Genomic DNA, 23,969 nt, shown 5'->3' on the forward strand with positions numbered 1-23,969 from the left:
GGCTGAGAAGAAGCCAGTGGACTGGGTTTCCTCACTAATAATAGGACAAATTCTAATCTTCACCAGATATCATTTAATTCAGATCACAATATATATAACCCAGGAGTAAAACTCTTTAAGAGCAGTTCTGAGAGGCAAGTGAGGGTGTTTCTTTCCAGGTGTCCAGAGCCAAATTGGACAGGGAGCCGTCCCTGGAAGTCCTGAGCTTTGGTGGCTCAGCACATTCAGAAGGGCTGGGGGGAGTAAGAGGACCTTAGTCACGTACCAGGCGCAATGGGCCCGAGAAAGTGAGGGGAAGTAGGAAAAGGTTTGGGATATGAGTCTCCCCCAGGTTTTCTCAGAACCAGTCAGTTCACTGCCCCACCATCTTCACTTCTCTGGGAAGGTGGAGCAAGTCTGCTGCTGCTATAAAAAATGTAGGGAGTTCCCTCGGATATGCAGATGACACCACCCTTATGGCAGAAAGAGAAGAACTAAAGAGCCTCTTGATGAAAGTGAAAGAGAGAGTGAAAAAGTTGGCTTCAAACTCAACATTCAGAAAACTAAGATCATGGCATTTGGTCCCATCACTTCATGGCAAATAGATGGGGAAACAATGGAAACAGTGAGAGACTTTATTTCGGGGGGCTCCAAAATCACTGCAGATAGTGACTGCAGCCATGAAATTAAAAGACACTTGCTACTTGGAAGAAAAGTTATGACCAACCTAGACAGCATATTAAAAAGCATTATTTTGCCAACAAAGGTCCGTCTAGTCAAATCTTTGGTTTTTCCAGTAGTCATGTATGGATGTCAGAGTTGGACTATAAAGAAAGCTGAGTCCTGAAGAATTGATGCTTTTGAACTGTGGTGTTGGAGAAGACTCTTGAGACTCCCTTGGACTGCAAGGAGATCCAACCAGTCCATCCTAAAGGAAATCAGTCCTGAATACTCATTGGAAGGACTGATGCTGAAGCTGAAACTCCAATACTTTGGCCACCTGATGCAAAGAACTGACTCATTGGAAAAGACCCTGATACTGGGAAAGATTGAAGGCGGAAGGAGAAAGGGATGACAGAGGATGAGATGGTTGGATGGCATCACTGACTCAATGGACGTGAGTTTGAGCAAGCTCCGGTCGTTGGTGATGGACAGGGAGGTCTGGTGTGCTGCGGTTCATGGGGTCTCAAAGAGTTGGACACGACTGAGGGACTGAGCTGAACTGAACTGAATGTAATAAAGGAGAGAAACCACATTACCCTGAATACTCATTGGAAGAACTGATGCTGAAGCTGAAGCTCCAATACTCTGGCCACCTGATTCAAAGAGCCAACTCATTGGAAAAGACCATGATGCTTGGAAAAGTTGAGGGCAGGAGAAGGGGGTGACAAAGGATGAGATGGTTGGATGGCATCACCAATTGAATGGACATAAACTTGGGTGAACTCCGGGAGGTGATGAGGGACAAGGAGGCCTGGTGTGCTGCAGTCCATGGAGTCATAAAGAGTTGGACATGACTGGATGACGGAACAACAACATGCAAAGCATTATATACAAATCCAGTACTTTTCATGAGAAGCTAGGAATGGAAAGATATCTATAAGGAAACATTCTGCAAACATTAAAACCAGTGGTAGGGACTTCCTTGGGGATCGAGTAGTTAGGACTCCATACTTTCAATGCCAAAAGTGAAAGTCGCTCAGTCACGTCCGACTCTTTGCAACCCCATAGACTATATAGTCTGTGGAATTCTCCAGGCCAGAATACTGGAGTGGGTAGCCGTTTCCTCCTCCAGGGGATCTTCCCAACCCAGGGATCAAACCCAGGTCTCCCACATTGCAGGCAGATTCTTTACCAGCTGAGCTACAAGGGAAGTCCTGCAAGCCTCAGGGCACGGCCAAAGGGAAAAAAGGCAAATCATGAAAAGGCTTCCCTTTAAAAGCAGGAGGAAGACCAGGATGTTCATAAGGATGACTTCGACTCAAGGCTTTGATTGGCTCATGGAATAAATAGAACGAGAAACAAAAGAAATGAGAACTGGAAATGAAACCAAATTCCAAATTATTATAGGTGATTTGATTGTCTACACATAAAGCTAGAAGGAGTTGGGTTTTAGCAGGGTTGCTATATGTTAGAGTTTCTCTTTTTATTTCTAGTTTCTTGAGTGTTTTTCATGATGAAAAGGGGTTAAATTTTATCAAATATTTTTTTTCTGCTTCAGTTGAAATGATCTTGTGGTTTTTTTTTTCTCAACATAGTTTATTCTTCCTTTTAAATTTGATTAATTGTAAAATTTATATGGAAGAGGGAATGGCCAATATTTGCAAAGACTCCTAATGTCAGACAACAATGTGCAGTAATGTCCTATCAGATAGCAAGACTTTTAATAAAGCTGTAACAACAGTTTTCAGAGTCAATTAGACAAATAAAACGGGATAAAGGCTCTAGGAAAAAAGTCCAAGAATACACAGAAATCAAACGTAGGGACAAAGCTCTGTGACATTGGTCTTGGTAATGATTTTTTTAATATAACACCCAAAGCATAATCAATAAAAGCAAAAATTAATAAGTGGGACTGCATCAAATTTTAAAGCTTATGCACAGTAAAAGAAGCAATCAACAAAAATGAAAAGGAAACTTACAGAATGGGAGAAAAAATTTGCAAACCATACTTCAGAATAAGGGGTTAATATCTCAAATATATAAAGAAATCATACAACTCAACACGAAAAAAAAAAATTCCAGTTTAAAACTTGTGGTGAGGAACTCCGTCTCTGCAGCCCAGTGATGAGCAGTTCACTCTGTCACTGCCTAGGTCATGGGTTCGGTTCCTGCTTGGGGAACTAAGATCCCACAAGCCAAAAGGGGTGGCCAAAAAGAAAAACGGCAGAGAAACTGAGTAGACAGTTTTCCAAAGTGTCCATTTCATGGCCAACAGGTCCATGGAAAGATAGTCAACATCGCTAACCACCAGGGAAATGCCAATCGCTTCTTGCCTGTAGAATGGCAATCACCAAGAAGACGACAGTTAACAAGGGCTGGCAAGAATGTGGAGACGAGGGAATCGCTGTGCATCGTTACCTCTATGGAAAATAGCATGGAGGTGCCTCAAAACCTGAAGAGAAGAACTACCATATCACCTGGCCATCCCACTTCTAGATGTGTATCAGAAGGAAGTGAAAACAGGGTCTCAAAGAATACCCACACACCGTGTTCACTGCAATAACAGCAGATGAAGAGACGAAGAAGGCATGGTGTGCACACACGGAGAAATGGAGGCTGTGCATCAGTTATATCTAAAAATACCTGGAAAAAATGAAAAGAAAGTAATCTTGGGGACTGTTAAAAATATATGAATGCTCTGAGCGGAGGATAAATTAGGAGTCTGAGGTTAACATATACATACTACTATATATATTGAATAAAATAGTTAATCGACAAGGACCTACTGTATAGCACCAGGACCTCTCGTCAATACTCTGGAACAACCTCTATGGGAGAAGAATCTAAAAAATAGATATATGTATATGTATGTTTTAGGAGAAGGCAATGGCACCCCACTCCAGTACTCTTGCCTGGAAAATCCCATGGATGGAGGAACCTGGTGGGCTGTAGTCCATGGGGTCGCAAAGAGTCGGACACGACTGAGCGACTTCACTTTCACTTTTCACTTTCATGCATTGGAGAAGGAAATGGCAACCCACTCCAGTGCTCTTGCCTGGAGAATCCCAGGGACAGGGGAGCCTGGTGGGCTGCCGTCTATGGGGTCGCACAGAGTCGGACACGACGGGAGCGACTTAGCAGCAGCAGCAGCCTATGTATGTATTGCACTGATTGCTGAGGAAGGCTTTCTTATCTCTCTTTGCTCTTCTTTGGAACTCTGCATTGGAAGGACTGATGCTAAAGCTGAAACTCCAATACTTTGGCCACCTCATGCAAAGAGTTGACTCACTGGAAAAGACTCTGATGCTGGGAGGGATTGAGGGCAGGAGGAGAAGGGAACGACAGAGAATGAGATGGCTGGATGGCATCACCGAGTCGATGGACATGAGTTTGGGTGAACTCCGGGAGTCAGTGATGGACAGGGAGGCCTGGCGTGCTGCAATTCATGGGGTCGTAAAGAGTCGGACACGACTGAGCGACTGAACTGAGAACTGAACTGATATGTACGTATAACAGAATCATTTTACTGTACACCTAAAGCTAACACAACATTGTAAATCAACTCTATTCCATTATAAAACAAACATTAAATTAAACTGACAAAGAAGATGCTGGGTTGACAAACCTGTGTGTGTATATACATACACACTCTGGAAAATCATGCGCACATATATGGTAAAACCAGGAAGAAAGGAGATGATGAATGTAAAATCCAGAGTTAAAGGAGGAACTTAGGGCTTCAAAATTTTTAACGACGTCTATTACTTAAGCTGCAAGGTATACACTCAAGTGTTATAGGGCATTCCTGGTTTAAAGAGTAGGCATTTATTAGGTATATTCTTTTGTTTGTATGATACATCGCAAGAAAAAGTTTCCTAAAAGTTCACCTAGTGTTCTGACAGCGACACTGGCACTGAATTTATTGGTCAGGAGTCATTTCCGTCCACCAGGGGGGGCTGTGACCCTGAGCAGGCATAGCAACAGATGTCACTGGTTCTCAGCTTCTCCTGGGCCTGTGGACCCAGAGGGCAGCACCGCGCATGCCCAGGAGCAGGGGCACCTTCAGGAAGACCAGCAGCAGGAAGTGGGCGCTGCCCAGCGGGGGCCTGTATGGAACACGGGGACAGTGAACCGCATCCTTAGAGAGATGCCCTGGTCTCTCCACCCCCGCCCCCCAGAGCTGAGGGCACGGCAGTCCACATGAAGATCACCCCCCGGACAGGGCAGCCCTGCTCTAAGGCCTTCTGCTCCCCTTCTCTCTGCTTAACAATCCCCTTGAGAATTAGGCCTGTGAGCGTGAGGGTGAGAATCACTTGAGGGGGACCAGGGATCCTGGCAGGATCTGGGCAGGAGGAGGGTTCCTTCCAAGGCCCTCCACATGTGGGGCTACCCTATCTGGGGTACAGTAATCAGTCGTGTCTCCTCTCCTATAAACAGCGTTTTCCATGAAGGAAGAAACTGTTCTATTCGCAGGGAGAAACTCATACCAGCTTGATGCCTCTGAAGACCAGCCCTTAAACATCTGCCGTATACTCTAACATGAAATAAAAATTAAATTTAAAAAAGTCATATGGTGAACGTTAAAAAAACAAGTGACAGTAGTAGTCGATGGATGAACGAATGACTCCCTGAGCTCTCTCCGCCCCGGAGGCTGGGGTTCTTCGACAGGATGACACATCTGACCATGGTTCTGGGGGGCACGGGTCACAGTGCAGGGGCCAGTGATGCCCAGAGCTTCTGCCACCTGCTCTGCCCTGGACCGGGTCCTGAGGCCTCCTTTTATGGGACATTTGCACTCACTTTTCTCTCTACCTAGAGTTTTATTTTTGCAGAAACCTTAATGCCAGGCTCCCAAGATCCTGCAGGTCTTCCCCTCAAAGGATTCAGCCAGGCGTCCCTGCTTATCATGTATTAAATAGCAAATCTAATCACCTTCCCACACACACTCTCACCGAACCCCAGCGGCTGGTATCTCTCCATAGTACCCATCCCAAACCACCATATTTACATAGGAACTCTGTGTGGACTGGTCCAGGGCGTGACTTCCCCCTTACAGCACAACTCTCATCGGAGCCGGATCCTGCCTGGCTGGTCTTACTGCATCCACAGCAGAGCCCCAGGCACGTAGTGGGACCTTCACAGTCCGATGTGGGAATAAACGAGGGGCCCGGAGACGGAAGACCCAGATCCCCGACCTGTCCCCTCACCCAGAGGAGAAACCACCCAGGTGCCAATGTCCTGGGACGTGGCCCCTTACCGAGGAGGTTGGCCGGGATAGAGGGTCTCCTGAGCAGATGCGGTGCTCCAGGTGGGCACTGGCAGGGTCGTGGGAGAGCCTGGGGAGCCCGTGGACCTCTCGGGGCCGGTGGCTGTAGCAGGGGCTGAGGGAGAAGCACAAGGCAGGCCCTGTTTCCTTCCCCGCGTCCCACACTCTGTCCCCATGTGGCTGTGACTCACACAGTCAAGGTCACTCAGGCCATCTGGTCAGATGTGCGTGTCCACCGCTCCCCATGGCCTCACCTAGGCCTGGCCAGACCCTGGGCCCCCCTCCCCTCACCCCTCCAGATGCACCCTGGGCAGGTGAGCACAGTCAATGCCAAGTGGAAAGCAAGAGGGACACGCAGGGTCAGCCTAGCAGGGCAGGGTGAGTCCCAAGAGGGACAGAGTAGGGGCTCCTTTTTGCGTTTTCCTTGGGATTACGAGAGAAACCCCCAGAGCCCCAGGAGGTCCTTCCAGAACACTGGAGGGTCACTGGTGGCCTCTGGGCCAGCACAAGGGCAGGGTATGCGCTGGAAGCGGGGATGGTGGTGAAGCCCGGTGCAGGTGCGGGCTCTGGAGCAGGTCCCACCCCTGGGCTCAAGGGCGGGCCCGTCTCAGGTCCTCAGGGACCGGGGTCAAGGCCGGCCTGTATGCAGTGGGGCCTTGTGAGAGTGCGCCCCCCATAGGCAGAACCCTGCACAGGCCAGAAAGAGACACGGGCCCCTTGAGAGTGGACGTGCGCTTGTGAGGAGAGCAGACATCCTGGACCCCAGAGCAGGATGCCCGCCTGCCCGTGAAGCAGGAAGATGCCCACCTTGACGGTGTCCACGTGTAGCTCTAGGGTGGCCCCACTCACAGACAGAGATGTGCGTGTGTGCAAACAAGCGTGGGCCCAAGACACCACCCATAGCCAGGCTCACCGCCCAACCCCCTCCCGGTCATCCTGGCCCAGCCTTTCTGTCCCACTTCCTTCCTGAGGGTCCGGGTGACCAGCCTTGTGCTGGAGTGAGGGTGGAAGATGCTCACCTGGGATCACGGACACCTCCACCTCGAAGATGGGGTCAAATGTAGATAACACATCGATCCCACACCGGTACGTTCCCGCATCCTCCTCTCTGAGGCTCTCCAAGGTCACTGTGAAGGTGAGGCTTGCAGGATGGTCTCTGATGGACACGCAGCCCCCCCTCACTTCTCTCGCTGACTCTCTGGTCTCCACAGTCTTCCACAAACATCGGGATGTGCACCAGAATTTGTTGTCGTCTATGAATTCCTCCTGGTACCGACACTCCATGTTCAGGGATCCCCCCATGATGCCCGTCACTCTGCTGGGGCCACTCAGCAAAAAACAGCCTGGAAAACACAACCAGCTCCTCGTCCAGCGGGGCAGGGCTGGGAATACCAAGGATGTGGGTCCCGCAAGGGGCCCATGGGGTTGGAGGAGGTGGAGGCAGGAGGCAAAAGTTTCCTCAGACCCAGGGAAGGCTGAGGAGGGACAAGTACCCTCCTCACAGAGGAGAGGGTGTCTACAGAGAAGGGAAGGGCCCAGCCTGGAAAGAACTGTGTGTGTGTTCATGGGAGGAGTCAAGAGGTCATCTCTGATTGTGACTGTTGAGGTGTGACCATCACAGGCGCCCCCTCCCAACAGCACAGTGGACCAGCTTCACTTGCTTCATGCCCTGAACCCTCCTGCTCGCTGCTGAGACAGGCGGCGGGCCCTTCTGGAACTTTCTCCCTGCCTCCCGCTGCTGGCCCCACGCACACCCAGCTCCAGCCCTGCCCCCTCGCCTCCCCGAGGAAGGGCTGAGCCAATCACCAGGGAGCTGGAGCAGCAGCAGAGCTGAAGGCAGCCACCCGGCCCTGCCCCCACGGGGTCATTTCCCCAGGGACGCCACCTGCAGCAGCGCCAGGCCCTGGGCAGGGACAGGGTGGAGCCTCTTCAGAGGACTCACTTCCAGTCCTCGCTTCTGCTTCTCTGGGCCTCTCTGCTTCCTGGTCCCGTCCCAGGTCAGCTCAGGTGGTCCAGGAGGCAGGGGACAGGAAGCCTAGGGGGAGGGGCACGTGGCTGGTCCAGGTGCTTGGACCCACTGCCCTTAGCTCCTCTCAATCCAGCGACTGGATGCGTCCAGGGTCCCCCGGTCTAGGATGCTGCCCCCTCCCCACCTGCACAGCAGGTCCTCTCTCGGTCTCACACACGCTCCGGCAGCAGCACCAGCTGTGCTCCTCTTCTGCGGGGCCTTAGCTTCTGTGGCACATCATTTCCCTGGGGTCAGGAGGGACACTCGGATGAGGATGGCATGCTCAGCCATCCTCTCTGGCCTTGGTGGGGATGACCCAGGGTCTGTGTCCCCATGACCTGGGACCTCAGGCACCCTGCGGGACTCCCGAGTCCACTTCCTGCCCCGCAAGTCTGTCCTGTGACCCCAGACAACTTCGTATGTTCCACCTTGGCTCTGGTTCTCCCCGGGGTACACATCCCTCGGCCTGTGCCTTCCCCAGTCTTGGGCCCCTCCCTGCCTACATTCGACTCAGAAAGCGGTTCCCAACCTTTTCATGCTCCGCCTCTGGACAGAGTCTACTCCCCTTTGAGAACCAGAGAAAGCCTGAGAACCGACAGGAGGCCAGAGGAGAAGACGCTGGGTGGAGGGATGAGGAGTTGGGGTCCTGGGGCTGAGAGGAGCCTCCTCCCCAACCAGTGGCACAGAGGGGTGATTGTACAACAGGGGCCCCAGGGCACTGGCTGCTGGGGCCTCTCCTGGATGCACGTGATGAGCAGGGCCTCTTCACGGTGCAGAGATGAGGGAGGGGACGGCCCGCAGAGAGGAGACAGACGCCTTCACCAATGTGGCTTGTTCATGTGCCGTGCTGGACCTTTAAGCCCTGTTTTCCCGGGCACTGGGCTGCGGGTGAGGGTAGGGTTGAGGGTTAGGGGTAGGGGGTGGGGGGCCTGCTTTCCTGCCCTCGGGTAGGTTATTCCAGCTTCTCAAGCTGGTCTGCACACCCCAGGGTCTCCCACTGCTCCCCTGCAGATCCTGACTCCCCTCAGTTCTGCTCACAGGCAATAGACCTGCATCTCAGTGCACAGCAGGCCTGGATGCCTGCCCGTCCCAGGAAGAAGCCCTGTGTTCTGACTGGCTCCCTCCACACAGCTCTTGGCAGCACCCAAAGGCCCAGCATTCGGCCTCAACACCCTGTTGCAGATCCACCCCGGGCTGCTGCCCTGCTCACTTCCGGCCTGGTCCAGACCCTTGAATTCCTGCTCCTCTGCCTGACCTACCAACATCCGTGACTGGACACCCTCATCCACTCTCCCAGCTTATGTTGGCTCCCCATCTATGGTCTCTTGGCGCGTATGACACCCCCTAGGCTTTCATCAGGCCTGGGATTTGGGGTTCCCGGTGTGTGTCGTGCTGGGCTGTAGGCCATGAATGCAGGGTCCTCATCCTGCTTCATGGCCCGGAGTCTTTCCACAATATGTGCGTGTTGCAGTTCAGCTACTGGGCTGTCGAGTGGATCAATGGTGAACACCTCTCTCAGGTCTCCCTTGCTTTCAGAAGACTAAGTTCTCCAATCCTGGTCTGTCTTTTCCTGCTCAGGCTGGGAAACAGGACTGGAGCATGATTCTTGGAGAACACGGCACCACCGGACCCTGCAGGCATCTGCTCCCTAGTCTTCCCTGGATCCCCATCGAAAGTGCTCCCATGGCAGGACATTTTCACCTGGTCTTCCCCCTGCCCAAAGGCTCTTCTTCCAGATGCCCACAGGGCTCACTCCATTTCTTTCTTCTGATCTCAGTTAAATACAACCCTTTTCATGGAGCCTGACAGAAGTCACCCCTCACAACTGCACCAATAACACCTTACCTGATTTGATGTTATTCCAAGATACTCTTCACCTTGGACTTTGACATTTCTGCATGTCTGCATACCTGTATTCTTGAGTTTGTTAATTATCTGGGTCAACCACTGGTATGTGAGGGCCATAAAGCTGAGCTCTTGGGCTTCCGAGGCGGCTCAGTGGTAAAGAATCTGCCTGCTGATGCAGGAGACACGGGTTCCATCCCTGATCCAGGAAGATCCCACATGCCATGGACCAACTAAGCCTTTTGCCACAACTGATCAGCCTTTTCTCTAGAGCGAGGAAAGCCCAACTACTGAGGCTCTTGAGCCCTGGAACCCACGCTCCACAAAACGGGGCACCACCACCCAGGGAATCCTGCACACCACAACTACAGAGTAGCCTGCACAGCAGCAAAGACCCAGAGCAGGAAAGCAATTTTAATGTTCAAGGAAAACAATTTTTTAAAGCTGAGCTCTTTCTTCTGTTTGTTCATGGTTGGAACCATTGCCTGAATTAGTGCTTGCTACTTTGTTCATCTCTATACGTTTCCTGAATGAAAAGCTGGTGAAATTCCCCCGGGCTCAGCTGCTTCAAATGGACGAGTCATGACGATAACCTACCTTTCGGGGATGTTTGGTGCCCACATTTCATCATGATACACCTAGAACTGAAATCGGTGGGCAGCCGACTCAAGCCTTTCTTTGTTGCTCTCAGTAGCAGAGACTAGGCTATTGAACAGAGGAAACAGTCATGGCCCCTCAATCTATTTCCAAACTTGAACCAGGTCTAAAACCACAGGCCTTGGATGATGGGCTGGGAAAGGATTTCAGTTACTCTTGAACAGGAGGAAGGAAGGACTCTGTTACATTGCATAAACTGAGTAATCTTACTGTTCTACCAGCCATCACAAAGGACCTGACCACACTAACCAGTCTGACTGGGCATGAGGAGGGAATAACCAATTTTTCAGGCAACTCTGGATTCTGTTCTGAACTGACACCAATTGGAGAAGCCCAACATGACTCTTTGGTCCATTAGACAGAGCGGAGGCTTATGAAGGTGTGTGAACAGTGGAATCTTGACTCAGAATTCAGTCTCAGTGGGCCCAAAGGACTCATGAATTTTCTGCATTGGTATTTCCTGAGCTTCAGAATGCATAATTAATTAGACGGATTCAGCAACTGGAAGATTCCCCACGGTGGATCCGAGCCCTGTGGAAGGTGAGGGATTGTGGTAGCACAGATGGTGGGGGAGACCATGGAACTGCCCGGATCCACCAAAACAGATCCAAAGGAAAGCTTGCACACTCCTGGGGATGAAGACTTCAGGGAGAGCGCCCGAGAGATCCATACATGAGCGATGCTCTGTGAGTTAACCCGAAGGTATGTCCTCAACGTTGATCTGTAGTTACAGTTCAGAAGAACCTATTGAGTAGGTTACATTTAGGATGTATGAGAACCATGTTCTAGGAAAAAAGTTACAAAGAAGTTCTGAGAGAGAGGTGGAGTGTGATACAGGACAGCTGGACAGAAGGTCATTTCCATCCAGCGGTCAGACTGCATCATCGAAGAGGACACGATGAACATGGGGGCTACTGGTTCTCATAAATGGACTGCCTCTGCCGGTCTGCAGAGCTCCTCAGAGGCCTGTGGACCCAGAGGACAGCACCGAGCATGCCCAGGAGCAGGGGCACCTTCAGGAAGACCAGGAGCAGGAAGTGGGCGCTGCCCAGCAGGGGCATGTGGGGGACACAGGGACAGACAGGGAGCAGCATCCTTAGTGGGGACCCTGGTCCCTCAGTCCCTCCCCACCCCCGTCCCTGTGCCTTGAGTCCAGGACCATCCATGTAAGCATCATCCCCGGATAGGCAGCCCACCCTAAAGCCCTCTGCTCGCATGTCTCTGCTTATTAATAGCCCTGGGAATTAGGACTGTGAGGATGAGGGTGGACGGGGCCGTGAGAATCACATGAGGGAGACCAGGGATTCTGGAGGGATCTGGGCAGAAGAAGGATTTTTTCCAAGGCCCTCCATGTGTGGGGTTAGCCTTTCCAGGGTATAGTAATCAGTAGTAGGCTTTTTTGTGTGATGTCTGCTCTCCTGTAAACAGATTTCCCAAAAAGAAAGGGACTGTTTTATTCACAGGGAGAAACTGGTACCAGTGTGATACCTCCAAAGACCTAAGGTCTAAGAGACGTGGGTTCAATCCCTAGGTCAGGAAGATCCTCTGAAGTAAGAACCTACACCCACTCCAGTATTCTTGCGTGGAGGAGTCCATGGGCAGAGAAGCCTGCTAGTCTACAGTCCATGGAATCGCAAAGTATTGGACGTGACTTAGCAACTCAGGACAGATCTCCAAAGGTCAACACTTAAAAGTCTCTGTAATACTCTAATAATCATGGCTCATAGATGTTGGTGTTCAGCAGAAACCAATACAATTCTGTAAAACAATTACCCTCAATAAAAAAATAAATTAATTTTTTAAAGTTGTGATATACTCTATTCTTTATAATCTAATATAAAATAAAAATTAAATTTAGAAAAGTTTTATGGTGAAAAGTCAAAGTGAAAAAAAAAAGTGCATGGTAGTTGATGGATGAATAAATGACCGCCTTAGTTCTCCCCACCCTCTGACCCTGGGGCCTTCAACAGGAGATCACCAATGACGAGGGCTGGGGGGAGGCAGGGGACAGAGTGCAGCAGCCACCAATGCCCAGGGCACCTGCTTCCTCCCTGCCCTGGGCCGGGGTCCTGAAGGCTCCTTCTGTGGGACATTTGAACTCACTTTCCTCACTTCCTGGAGCCCTGAATGCCAGGCTCCCAAGATCCTGCAGGTCTCCCCTCAAATGATTCAGCCAGGCGTCCCTGCTTATCATGTACTAAATAGCAAATCTAATCACCTTCCCACACACACTCTCCCCAAAACCCCAGTGACTGGTATCTCTCTGTAGTACCCATCCCAAACCACCATATTTACATAGGAGCTCTGTGTGGACTGGTCCAGGGCGTGACTTGCCCCTTACAGCACAACTCTCATCGGAGCCGGATCCTGCCTGGGTGGTCTTACTGCATCCACAGCAGAGCCCCAGGCACGTAGTGGGACCTTCACAGTCCGATGTGGGAATAAACGAGGGGCCCGGAGATGGAAGACCCAAATCCCCGACCTGGCCCCTCACCCAGAGGAGAAACCACCCAGGTGCCAATGTCCCGGGACGTGGCCCCTTACCGAGGAGGTTGGCCGGGATCGGGGGTCTCCTGAGCAGATTCGGTGCTCCAGGTGGGCACTGGCAGGGTCGTGGGAGCGCCTGGGGAGCCCGTGGACCTCTCGGGGCCGGTGGCTGTAGCAGGGGCTGAGGGAGAAGCACAAGGCAGGCCCCGTTTCCTTCCCTGCGTCCCACACTCTGTCCCTGTGTGGCTGTGACTCACACAGCCAAGGTCACTCAGGCCATCTGGTCAGATGTGCGTGTCCACCGCTCCCCATGGCCTCACCCAGGCCTGGCCAGTCCCTGGGCCCCCCTCTCCCCACCCCTCCAGATGCACCCTGGGCAGGTGAGCATGGTCAATGCCAAGTAGAAAGCAAGAGGGACAGAGAGGGTCAGCCTGGCAGGGCAGGGTGAGTCCAAGAAGGACAGAGTAGGAGTTCCTTTTTGTGCTTTCCTTGGGGTTACAAGAGAAACCCCAGAGCCCTAGGAGGTCCTTCCAGGACACTGTAGGGTCACTGGTGGCCTCTGGCCCAGCACAAGGGCAGGGTATGTATTGGAAGCGGGATCGTGGTCGAGAAGCCCGGTGCAGATGCGGGCTCTGGAGCTGGTCCCACCCCTGGGCTCAGGGATGGGCCCGTCTCAGGTCCTCAGGGCCCCGGGGTCAAGGCCAGCCTGTATGCAATGGGGCCTTGTGAGAGTGCGCCCCCCATAGGCAGGACCCTGCACAGGCCAGAAAGGGACATAGGCCTCTTGAGAGTGGACCTGCCCTTGTGAGGAGAGCAGGCAGCCTGGACCAAGAGCAGGAAGCCCACCAGACCGTGAAGCAGGAAGATGCCCACCTTGACGGTGTCCATGTGTAGCTCTAGGGTGGCCCCACTCACAGACAGAGATGTGGGTGTGTGCAAACAAACGTGGGCCCAAGACACCACCCATAGCCAGGCTCACCGCCCAACCCCCTCCCGGTCATCCTGGCCCAGCCTTTCTGTCCCACTTCCTTCCTGAGGGTCCGGGTGACCAGCCTGGTGCTGGAGTGAGGGTGGAGGATGCTCACCTCGGGTCACAGACACCTCCACCTCAAACATGCGGTCAAGTGTTAATGGAACATCAATCCCACACCGGTACGGTCCCGCATCCTCCTCTCTGAGGTTCTCCAAGGTCACTGTGAAGGTGAGGTTTGCAGGATGGTTTCTGATGGACAGGCGGCCCCTCCTCACTTCTCTCTCTGACTCTGTGGTCTCCACCATCCTCCACAATAACACACATGGGTGTTTGCACCAGTATTTGGTATTGTTTATGAATTCCTCCCGGTACTGACACTCCACTCTCAGCGATCCCCCCACGATGCCCGTCACTCTGCGGGGGCCGCTCAGGGACAAACAGCCTGGAAAACACAACCGGGTCCAACTCTCCATCAGGTGGGCCTGGGTGAGAAGATCCCCGGATGCGGGTCCCTGAAGGGCCCGTGGGGTCTGGAGGAGGCCAAGGCAGAAAGGGAGCCTTCCTCAGACCCAGGGGAAGAAGACGGGGAGGAGCTCCCTCCTCACAGAGGAGAGGGTGTCCTCGGAGACAGAAGAGCCCAGGATGGGAAAACCTTCATGTGTGTGTGAGAGTGTGTGTGTGTGTGTGTGTGTGTGTGGTGCCCCAAGAGGTCATCCCTGACTGTGACCGTTGAGGTGTGACCATCACAGGCATCCCCTCCCACCAGCACAGTGGACCAGGGTCACCTGCTTAGCACCCTGAACCCTCCTGCTCGCTGCTGAAACAGGTGGCAGCCCCTTCTAGAAACTTCTCCCCTCTCCCCCTGCTCACCCAGCTCCAGCCCTGCCCCTCCCCTTCACAGGAAGGGCTGAGCCACTCACCTGGGAGCTGGAGCAGCAGCAGAGATGAAGGCAGCCACCCAGCCCTGAACCTCGGGGTCATTTCCCCAGAAGGGATGCCACCTGCAGCAGCGCCAGGCCCTGGGCAGGGACAAAATCAAACCTCCTCAGAGGAGTCCCTCCCAGTACCCACTTCTGCTCCTCTGGGCCTCTCTGCTTCCTGGTCCAGTCCCGGGTCAGGTCAGATGGTCCAGGGGTCAGGAGGCAGGAAGTTTAGGGGGAGGGGAACACAGCTGGTCCGGGGCAAGGACCCGCTGACCTCAGCTCCTCTCAGTCCAGCGACTAGACAGGTGCCAGGCCCCTCGATCCGGGAGGCTGACCCTCCTCGTCCAACTCACAGCAGATCCTCTCTCAGTCTCACACGCCCATCCACAGAGCAGGAACAAGCTGGGTTCCTCTTCCGTGGCACATCCCCGCCCTCTGCAATGCATCATTTTGTTGTGGTCAGGATGGGAAGTCCGAGGGTGGATGTCATGCTCATCCATCCTCCCCAGTCCTGGCGGCGACCAGGGGGTCACTGTCTCCCCACCTGCAGCTCTAGGCGACCACAAGACTCTGCCCCCACAGAACCCCAAATCCTCTTCCTTCCCCGGCAATTCTGCCCTGTGACCCCAGGCAACTTCCTACGTCCCACCTTGGCTCTGGTTCCCCCCAGGGTACACATCCCTCAGGCTGTGGCTTCCCCCCTCTTGGGCCCCTCGCTGCCCACATCACACACATAACAGCGGTTCCCAAGCCTCCAAGAACCCTTCTTCATGCTCCGCCTCTGGGCAGAGCCTACTCCCCTTTGAGAAGCAGAGAGAGGCTGAAATGGAGGCCAGGGGAGAGGACGCTGGGTGGAGGGATGAGAAGCTGGGGAACTGGGGGCTGAGGGGAGCCTCCTCCCCCATCAGTGGCACAGAGCGGGTGGGCGAGGGCACGGGCTGCTGGGGCCTCTCTGGATCCACGTGATGAACAGGGGTCTCTTGATGGTGCCGAAGTGAGGGAGGGGACGACCCGCAGAGAGGAGACAGACTGCCCATCCTCACTCACAGTGGCATGCTCACGTGACGTGCAGAGCCAGCAAGTCAAATCTTCCTGGGCAGTGGGACGGGGTAACGGGGGAACTGCAGTCCTTCCCTCGGGTAGGTTTTTTCAGCTTCTCAAGATTGTCTGCAGAAACCAGGGTCGCCCATTCCTCCCATGTGGGTCTTGACTCTCCCCAGTTCCTAGGCTCGGGCAGTAGACCTGGGTCCCAGTGCGCAGCTGGAGGCATGCAGTAGAGCCGGCTCACTCTGCTTGATCGATCACCGATCACCCCCCTGACCCCTGCCCATCTCCAGATGAAGCCCCGTGTTCTGACCAGGTCTCTCCCACAGCTCATGGCAGCACGCCAAGGCCCAGAACTCAGCCACCTCATCCTGACTCCAGCTCCACCCCCAGGCTGCCACTCTCCCCACGCTGACCCACAGCTAACACCCTTGACTCTACAGCTTCCTTGACCCTCCCAGCTTAGGTTGGTGCTCTTGTTATGTGTCCTGTTGGACCATTTGAACCCCCTCTTGGATTTATCTCCTGGGATTTGTGGCTCCCTGTGTGTCTCCATCTGGGCTGTGGCCCCACGAGTTGATGGTCCCCATCTTGCCTGAAGCCCAGTGTCTTTCCAGCATAGCCTGTGGCAATTCAGCTAAGGGATCACTGACTGAATTCCTCTCTCAGGACTCCCCTGCTCTCAGGAAACTAGGTTCTCCAATCCTGGTTTTCCTTTTTCTACTCAGGCTGGTGAACACGACTGGACCATGATCTTGGAGAACATGGCTCCAGTGGACCCTGCAAGGATCTGCCCCCTGCTCATCCCTGGATCCGCTTAGAAAATGCTCCCAAGGCAGGACGTTTGCACCTGAAGTTCCCTTTGCTGAGGGCTCTTCTTCCAGGCGCCCACAGGGCTCACTGCATTACTTTCTTCTGGACTTGTTAAATATCACCCTCTTCACGAGGCTGATAGGACTCATCCCTTGCTGTCTCACCAACAGCACCTCCTCTTGTCTTACTTTACTACAAGATACTCTTCAGTGTGGACCTGGACATCTGCATGTCTGCATACCTGGCTATTGTGCCTGTTTTCTCTCTGTCCACCAACTGGAATGTGAGCACCAAAAGCTGGGCTCTGTCTTCTGTTTAATCATGGTTGGAAGCAACGCCTAGGTTAGTGGTTACTACTTTGGTCCTCTCCCCATATATTTGCTGCATGAAAAGTGGCTGCAAGTCCCCAGGCCCTGGCTGCTTCAGATGGATGAGTCAAGATGATAACCTGCCTCTCAGAGATCTTTGCTGCCGGCAAGTTCATCACGATGCAGTTTGAACCAAAACTGTGGGCAGCCTACCCAGGTGTTTGTCTCTACAAGTCATGGAGATTAAGCTATTGACTAGAAGACTCACCCCTGCCCCCTCATTGATTTAAAAACTTGAACCAGGTCTACCACCATGGGCCTTGAATGATGGGGTGAGGGTGGGGCTTGAGTTACCTTTGAACAGGAGGAAGGAAGGATTCTGTGATGGTTGCATAAATTCTGTACTGTTATTCTTCTACCAGCCATCCACAAAGGACCTAAACACACTAACCAGTTTGACTGGGCATGGGGAGGGGAATAAGCTGATTTTCCATGCAATGGTGGATTCTGTTCTGAATTCACACCAATTGGAGAAACCCAACATGGCCCTTTGGTCCATTAGACAGGACAGTGGGGTGTGGAGGTTCGTGCAGAATGGAGTTTGGATTCAGGTCCCATGCATGCTGGCCCCCTGGACCATCAAATCTCTGCATTGCTATTTATTTCCTGAGCTTCAGAATGCATACTTAAATAGACACACTCAGCAACTGGAAGATTCCCCACGATGGATCCGAGACCTGTGGAGGGTGGGTGATTATGGTAGCATGGATCATGTGGGAAACCATGGAACTGCCTGGATCCATCAAAACAGACCCAAAAGCAAGATTCCCACACTCCTGGGGTTTGAAGACTGCAGAGAGAGCGCCTGAGAGTTCAGTGCATGAACGATGCTCCGCGGATGAGCTGGAAGCTCTGTACTCGATATTGACCTGTGGGTACAGTTCAGAAGCACCTATTGAGGAGGTATGCTTTTGGTTTTAGAGAATCATGGGCAAGGAAAGAAAGCTACAAGGAAATCCACAAACACAGTGTTCTGAAAGAGAGGTAGAGGGTGATACAGGACAGACGGACAGAAGGTCACTTCCATCCAGTGGTCCGACTGCATCATCGAAGAGGACACGATGAACAATGGGGCTACCAGTTCTCGTATATGGACTGACTCTGCCTGTCCGCAGAGCTCCTCAGAGGCCTGTTGACCCAGAGGGCAGCACCCAGCATGCCCAGGAGCAGGGGTACCTTCAGGAAGACCAGGAGCAGGAAGTGGACGCTGCCCAGCAGGGGCCTGTGGAGGACACGGGGACGGAGAGTGAGCAGCATCCTCGGGGAGGCCCTGGTGTCTCCACCTTGCTTGCCCCGCGTCCACATTGCCCCCACAGATTCTGTGGCTACAAGAATGTATACAAGGATCAACCCAACACAGAGCAGCCTCACCTGAAGGACTTCTGGACCCTGATCTCAAGAATTGCCCCTGAGACTTAGGACTGTGGACATAAGAGTGGATGCCGCCATGAGAATCATGTGAGGGAGACTGGAGATCCAAGGGGGACCTGGGCATTAGGAGGATTTCTATTTGTGCCCTCCTCATGGGGGCTTCCCCAGCAGCTCAGAGGGTAGAGAATCTGCCTACGATGCAGGAGAGACCCAGGTTCGATCCCTGGCTCAGGAAGATCCCCTCAAGAAGAGAATGGATACCCACTCCAGTATTCCTGCCTGGAGAATCCCATGGACAGAGGAACCTGGTGGGCTACAGTCCGTGGGGGTCGAAAAGAGTCAGACAGGACTGAAACAACTAACACGCTCCTCAGGTGGGGTTTTGCAGTCTAGGGTACAGAACCCAACACTGGGGAGACTTGGTTGATGTCTGCTAGCCAATAGAGCACAGCCGCCTTGAGTGCAGGGACTGTTCTGTCTTATTCAGTGAGCAGCCGGGACCTGCCCAAGGTCTCCAAAGCTCCAGTCCTTTAAAGTCCTTGGCTGATGAAAGAGTGAGCCCCTCAGCTCTGCACCCTCAGAGGCCAGGGCTCTTCAGCAAGATGATACAGATGACCAGGGCTCCAGGGGACAGAGGGGTCACCAATGCCCAGAGCTTCTGTTCCTGCCCTGCCCTGGGCTGGGGGCCTTTTGTTCAGCCTGCCCCTCCTTGTGCCTGGTGCCTCATTTCTGAGGATCCCGGCATGCCTGGCTCCCAGATCCTGCAGGCCTCCATTCAAGCGTCTGTAATCAATTAGGGGCCCTCTCATCATTGTGTTTTAACCAGCAAACTCCACCAGCCTCCCACACATGCTGGCCCCTCCACAGGTGGCATTTTCCTCCAAGCACTCATCAGTAGATGGTGTATTTACACAACCGACGTGCCGATCTGCTCACCGTGTGAATCGCCACTTAGAACACGGCTCTGTCAGGGCAGGACTGTGTCTGTGTGCTTTGCTGCTGGATCCCAAGTCAACGAGAGCTCCAGGCACTTAGTAGGACCTTTACTGCTTGTTACAGAATTTGTTGAATAAGTTAGGGTCCTTGGTGAAGGGAGACTTGCCTATTACTCCCCGGTCTCACCTAGAAATCACCCAGGTGAGATGTCCTGGGATGGGGGTCCCTTACCGATGCGCTTGGCTGGGATCAGGGGCCTCCTGCCCGGACACGGCGCTCCAGGTGGGCACTGCCAAGGTAGTGGGAGACTCCGGGGTGCTTGTGGACCTCTTGGGGCTGGTGGTTGTCATAGAGACTGAGGGAGAAACACAAGTCAGGCCCCGTTTCGCCCCCTGGGGGCCCGCCTCTGTCCCAGTGTGGTTCTGACTCCCAGTCAAGGTCACTCACAACATCTGGATGGACGTGCTGTGTCCACCACCCTCACGGGCACACCCAGGCCTGACCAACACCCTGGGCCCCCCTCCCTACCCTTCTCCAGATGCCCCTTGGCCAGGTGGGCACTGTCAGAGGCATATGGCCCTGCTCCCCGGGGGATCTGAGAGTGTGGAGAGGGCACTTGGCTCCAGGTCACCCCCAGGCACAGCCACACCTCTGTCCTCCTGGCCCACCCTGCCAGGGGACAAACGGGGTGACACGTATTCTTTTGGGATTAACACAGAGGGACGGGGCAGACAGTGCCGGGCAAGGGGAGTGGCTGGAGCGAAGCTCAGATCAAAGTCCTGCAGCTGAGCCTGAGCTGAATCAGGAGACCCCGTGTCACCTGTCAGCCAGGCCCAGGGCCCCAGGCAGTCCTCTCCATGGGAGGGCGTGACCAGAAAGATCTAGAGAGATATCAACCTGGTGGACCCCGTGAAATGTGGCCTCTCCTGAGGTAAGTGGACAGAGCCCTTCCCCGACACACCCCGCGGAGCCAGTAACTCTCGGTTCCTTTCTTGTAAACAGAAACATACAAAGGAAACCTCCCTCGTGAGAGAGAAGCAGCGACCAACAGGAAGAAACTCAGGTTAGCCGGGCACAACCTCAGAACAAGAAGTCAAGGGGAGAAAGCGAATATATGGACACAGTATCGTGACTGGGTTCTTAGGAAACCAGAGCAGCCTTCTGTTAAAGACTTACTGGGGCTTCCCTGGCGGTCCAGTGGCAGAGAATCTGCCTTCCAATGCAGGGGACGTGGGTCCGAGCCTTGTCGGGGAAGATCCCACACACCACTAGGCATGAACAACAACTGAGCCCAGGCTCTAGAGCCCGTCCTCCGCAGCAGGAGAAGCCACCGCAGTGAGAAGCCCGAGCGCCACGGCAAAGAGCAGGCCCTGCTTGCTGCAACCAGAGAAGGCCCGCGTGCAGCAACCAAGACCCAGCACAGCCAAAGAGAAAGAAAGAAAAGTGTAAAGATTCATTTGCAGCATGTGGCGGTCCGCTGAGGGCCACAACACCTCCTAAGAGCCCTGTTCCTCATCCTTCGCTGCCCAACGGGCTCCTCTGGGTTTCCTCCTCGGGTGCCAGGTGCCGGAGGAAGAGGGATAGGCAAGGTCAGGCTGGAGGCGGGAGGGGTCTCCAAAGCATCCAGAGCCCCACGTGGGCTCCGGGACTCCGCCTCCCCCCTCTCGCGGCTGCTGCAGACCCCCAGGACCACCACCACGAGGCTGGGGCCCCAGGAGCCCTCCACGACACTGCAGTGCCCCCTGCTGGCCCTGCTGGTCCCCGCCCCATAGGGCTGGCCAGAGAAGTCCAGGAAGAGACACAGGGTCACCTTCAGAGTGGACCTGACCCTTGTGAAGACGGCAAGGCAGCGGGCCCCCAGATTCAGGGCGTCTCCCCCTCCCTTTCCACCCAGGAGAGCTTCAGGTGTGAGGGTGTGTCAGGGGTGGACACAGAGAGGGTCTCGAAGAACCAGAGGTGGACGTGTGCTGTGTGCCTGCCGACCACTCAGAGCCTGGGTCCTGATCACTGACCCTCGACACCCTCTGCTCCAGGTCCTTCCTGAGGGTCAGGGTCCTAGGTACGTCAGCAGCCCTAGAGCTGGCGTCTCAGGCTCACCTGGGATCACAGACACCTCCACCTGGAAGGTGGGGTCACGTGAAAGTGGCACATAGATCCCACATCCGTACGTTCCCGCATCCTCCTCTCTGAGGCTCTCCAAGGTCACTGTGAAGGTGAGGCTTGCAGGACAGTCTCTGATGGACACGCGGCCCCTCCTCACTTCTCTCTCTGACTCTCTGGTCTCCACAATCTTCCACGGTGACACACACGGGTGTTTGCACCAGTATTTGATGTTGTCCACGAATGCCTCCTGGTACTGACACTCCACGCTCATGGATCCCCCCACGATGCCTGTCATGCTTCGGGGGCCACTCAGGGACAAACAGCCTGTAAAACACAACCGAGTCCAGCTCCATCGAGTGAGTCTGGGTCTGGGGAGCCCTGGATGCAGGTCCATCGAGGGCCCGTGGGGTCTGGAGGAGGCCAAGGCAGGAGGCAGGCCCTTCCTCAGACCCAGGGGTGGAAGAAGGGGGAAGGAGGTCCCTCCTCACAGAGGAGAGGGTTCCGTGGAGACAGAAAACTCAGGGTGTGTGTGTGTGTGTGTGTGTGAGAGTGTGTGTGTGTGTGTGTGTGTGGTGCCCCAAGAGGTCATCTCTGACTGTGACAGTTGAGGTTTGACCCTCACAGGCGCCCCCTCCCACCAGCACAATGGACCAGGCTCACCTGCTTTGCGCCCTGAACCCTCCTGCTCGCTGCTGAGACAGGTGGCAGCCCCTTCTGGAACCTTCTTCCCGTCCCCCGCTGCTGGCCCCCCCACTCACCCAGCTCCAGCCCTGCCCCTCCCCTCCCCCAGGAAGGGCTGAGCCAGTCACCTGGGAGCTGGAGCAGCAGCAGAGCTGAAGGCAGCCACCCGGCCCTGCCCCTTGGGGTCATTTCCCCAGGGATGCCACCTGCAGCAGCGCCAGGCCCCGGGCAGGGACAGGGTGGAGCCTCTCAGAGGACTCACTTCCAGTCCTCACTTCTGCTTCTCTGGGCCTCTCTGCTTCCTGGTCCCGTCCCCGGTCAGCTCAGGTGGTCCAGGGGGCAGAGGGCAGGAAGCTTAGAAGGAGGGGCACGACTGGTCCAGGTGCTTGGACCCACTGCCCTCAGCTCCTCTAAATCCAGCGACTGGACGCGTCCAGGGTCCCCCGGTCTAGGGTGCTGCCCCCTCCCCACCTGCACAGCAGGTCCTCTCTCGGTCTCACACACGCTCCGGCAGCAGCACCAGCTATGCTCCTCTTCTGCGGGGCCTTAGCTTCTGTGGCACATCATTTCCCTGGGGTCAGGATGGACACTCGGATGAGGATGCCATGCTCAGCCATCCTCTCTGGCCTTGGTGGGGATGACCCAGGGTCTGTGTCCCCATGACCTGGGACCTCAGGCACCCTGCGGGACCCCCGAGTCCACTTCTGCCCCGCAAGTCTGTCCTGTGACCCCAGACAACTTCCTATGTTCCACCTTGGCTCTGGTTCTCCCCGGGGTACACATCCCTTGGCCTGTGCCTTCCCCGGTCTTGGGCCCCTCCCTGCCTACATTCGACTCAGAATAGCGGTTCCCAACCTTTTCATGCTCCGCCTCTGGACAGAGTCTACTCCCCTTTGAGAACCAGAGAAAGCCTGAGAACCGACAGGAGGCCAGAGGAGAAGACGCTGGGTGGAGGGATGAGGAGTTGGGGTCCTGCGGCTGAGAGGAGCCTCCTCCCCCACCAGTGGCACAGAGGGGTGATTGTACAACAGGGGCCCCAGGGCACTGGCTGCTGGGCCTCTCCTGGATGCACGTGATGAGCAGGACCTCTTCACGGTGCAGAGATGAGGGAGGGGACGGCCCGCAGAGAGGAGACAGACGCCTTCACCAATGTGGCTTGTTCATGTGCCGTGCTGGACCTTTAAGCCCTGTTTTCCCGGGCACTGGGCTGGGGGTGAGGGTAGGGTTGAGGGTTAGGGGTAGGGGGTGGGGGGCCTGCTGTCCTGCCCTCGGGTAGGTTATTCCAGCTTCTCAAGCTGGTCTGCACACCCCAGGGTCTCCCACTGCTCCCCTGCAGATCCTGACTCTCCTCAGTTCTGCTCACAGGCAATAGACCTGCGTCCCAGTGCACAGCAGGCCTGGATGCCTGCCTGTCCCAGGAAGAAGCCCTGTGTTCTGACTGGCTCCCTCCACACAGCTCTTGGCAGCACCCAACGGCCCAGTATTCGGCCTCAACACCCTGTTGCAGATCCACCCCGGGCTGCTGCCCTGCTCACTTCCGGCCTGGTCCAGACCCTTGAAATCCTGCTCCTCTGCCTGACCCATCAATATCCGCGACTGGACACTCTCATCCACTCTCCCAGCTTATGTTGGCTCCCCATCTATGGTCTCTTGGTGCCTATGACACCCCCTAGGCTTTCATCAGGCCTGGGATTTGGGGTTCCCGGTGTGCGTCCTGCTGGGCTGTGACCCCATGAATGCAGGGTCCTCATCCTGCCTCATGGCCCGGAGTCTTTCCACAATATGTGCGTGTTGCAGTTCAGCTACTGGGCTGTCTAGTGGATCAATGGTGAACGCCTCTCTCAGGTCTCCC

The 23,969-nt window shown here is 54.6% G+C and overlaps 3 protein-coding genes across 5 annotated transcripts; all 3 read right to left on the reverse strand.

The window, feature by feature from the left end:
• Window positions 1-4,530: 4,530 nt before the first annotated feature.
• LOC147351014 (CMRF35-like molecule 6) lies at window positions 4,531-7,619 on the reverse strand. The gene is made up of 3 exons (XM_086355230.1): window positions 6,928-7,619; window positions 5,900-6,023; window positions 4,531-4,748 (listed from the first exon to the last, which is right to left on the reverse strand). Exons 1-3 carry the CDS (start codon window positions 7,472-7,474, stop codon window positions 4,640-4,642), a joined length of 780 nt encoding a protein of 259 aa, XP_086211356.1. The 5' UTR covers window positions 7,475-7,619; the 3' UTR covers window positions 4,531-4,639.
• Window positions 7,620-10,153: 2,534 nt separating this feature from the next.
• LOC147351015 (CMRF35-like molecule 6) lies at window positions 10,154-16,020 on the reverse strand. 3 transcript variants are annotated; one of them, XM_086355232.1, is made up of 4 exons: window positions 14,799-16,020; window positions 13,991-14,320; window positions 12,963-13,086; window positions 10,154-11,162 (listed from the first exon to the last, which is right to left on the reverse strand). In XM_086355232.1, exons 1-4 carry the CDS (start codon window positions 14,857-14,859, stop codon window positions 11,153-11,155), a joined length of 525 nt encoding a protein of 174 aa, XP_086211358.1. In that variant the 5' UTR covers window positions 14,860-16,020; the 3' UTR covers window positions 10,154-11,152. The 3 variants fall into 3 exon arrangements, with proteins under 3 accessions (XP_086211358.1, XP_086211359.1, XP_086211360.1); XM_086355233.1 differs by having other exon boundaries at window positions 13,991-14,098; window positions 14,799-15,408; XM_086355234.1 differs by having other exon boundaries at window positions 10,154-11,485; window positions 12,971-13,086; window positions 14,799-15,408.
• A 724-nt stretch (window positions 16,021-16,744) lies between these two features.
• Window positions 16,745-23,025, reverse strand: LOC147351016 (CMRF35-like molecule 6). The gene is made up of 4 exons (XM_086355231.1): window positions 22,246-23,025; window positions 21,431-21,760; window positions 19,565-19,688; window positions 16,745-18,248 (listed from the first exon to the last, which is right to left on the reverse strand). The coding sequence occupies exons 1-4, from the start codon at window positions 22,304-22,306 to the stop codon at window positions 18,101-18,103; spliced, it is 663 nt and encodes a 220-aa protein (XP_086211357.1). The 5' UTR covers window positions 22,307-23,025; the 3' UTR covers window positions 16,745-18,100.
• Between the last annotated feature and the right edge of the window lie 944 nt (window positions 23,026-23,969).

This window comes from Bos grunniens, chromosome 19 (assembly GCF_055505025.1).
Source record: "Bos grunniens cultivar Pamir isolate PY7600 chromosome 19, Bosgru_T2T1.0, whole genome shotgun sequence".
In the NCBI taxonomy this organism is placed as follows: domain Eukaryota; kingdom Metazoa; phylum Chordata; class Mammalia; order Artiodactyla; family Bovidae; genus Bos; species Bos grunniens.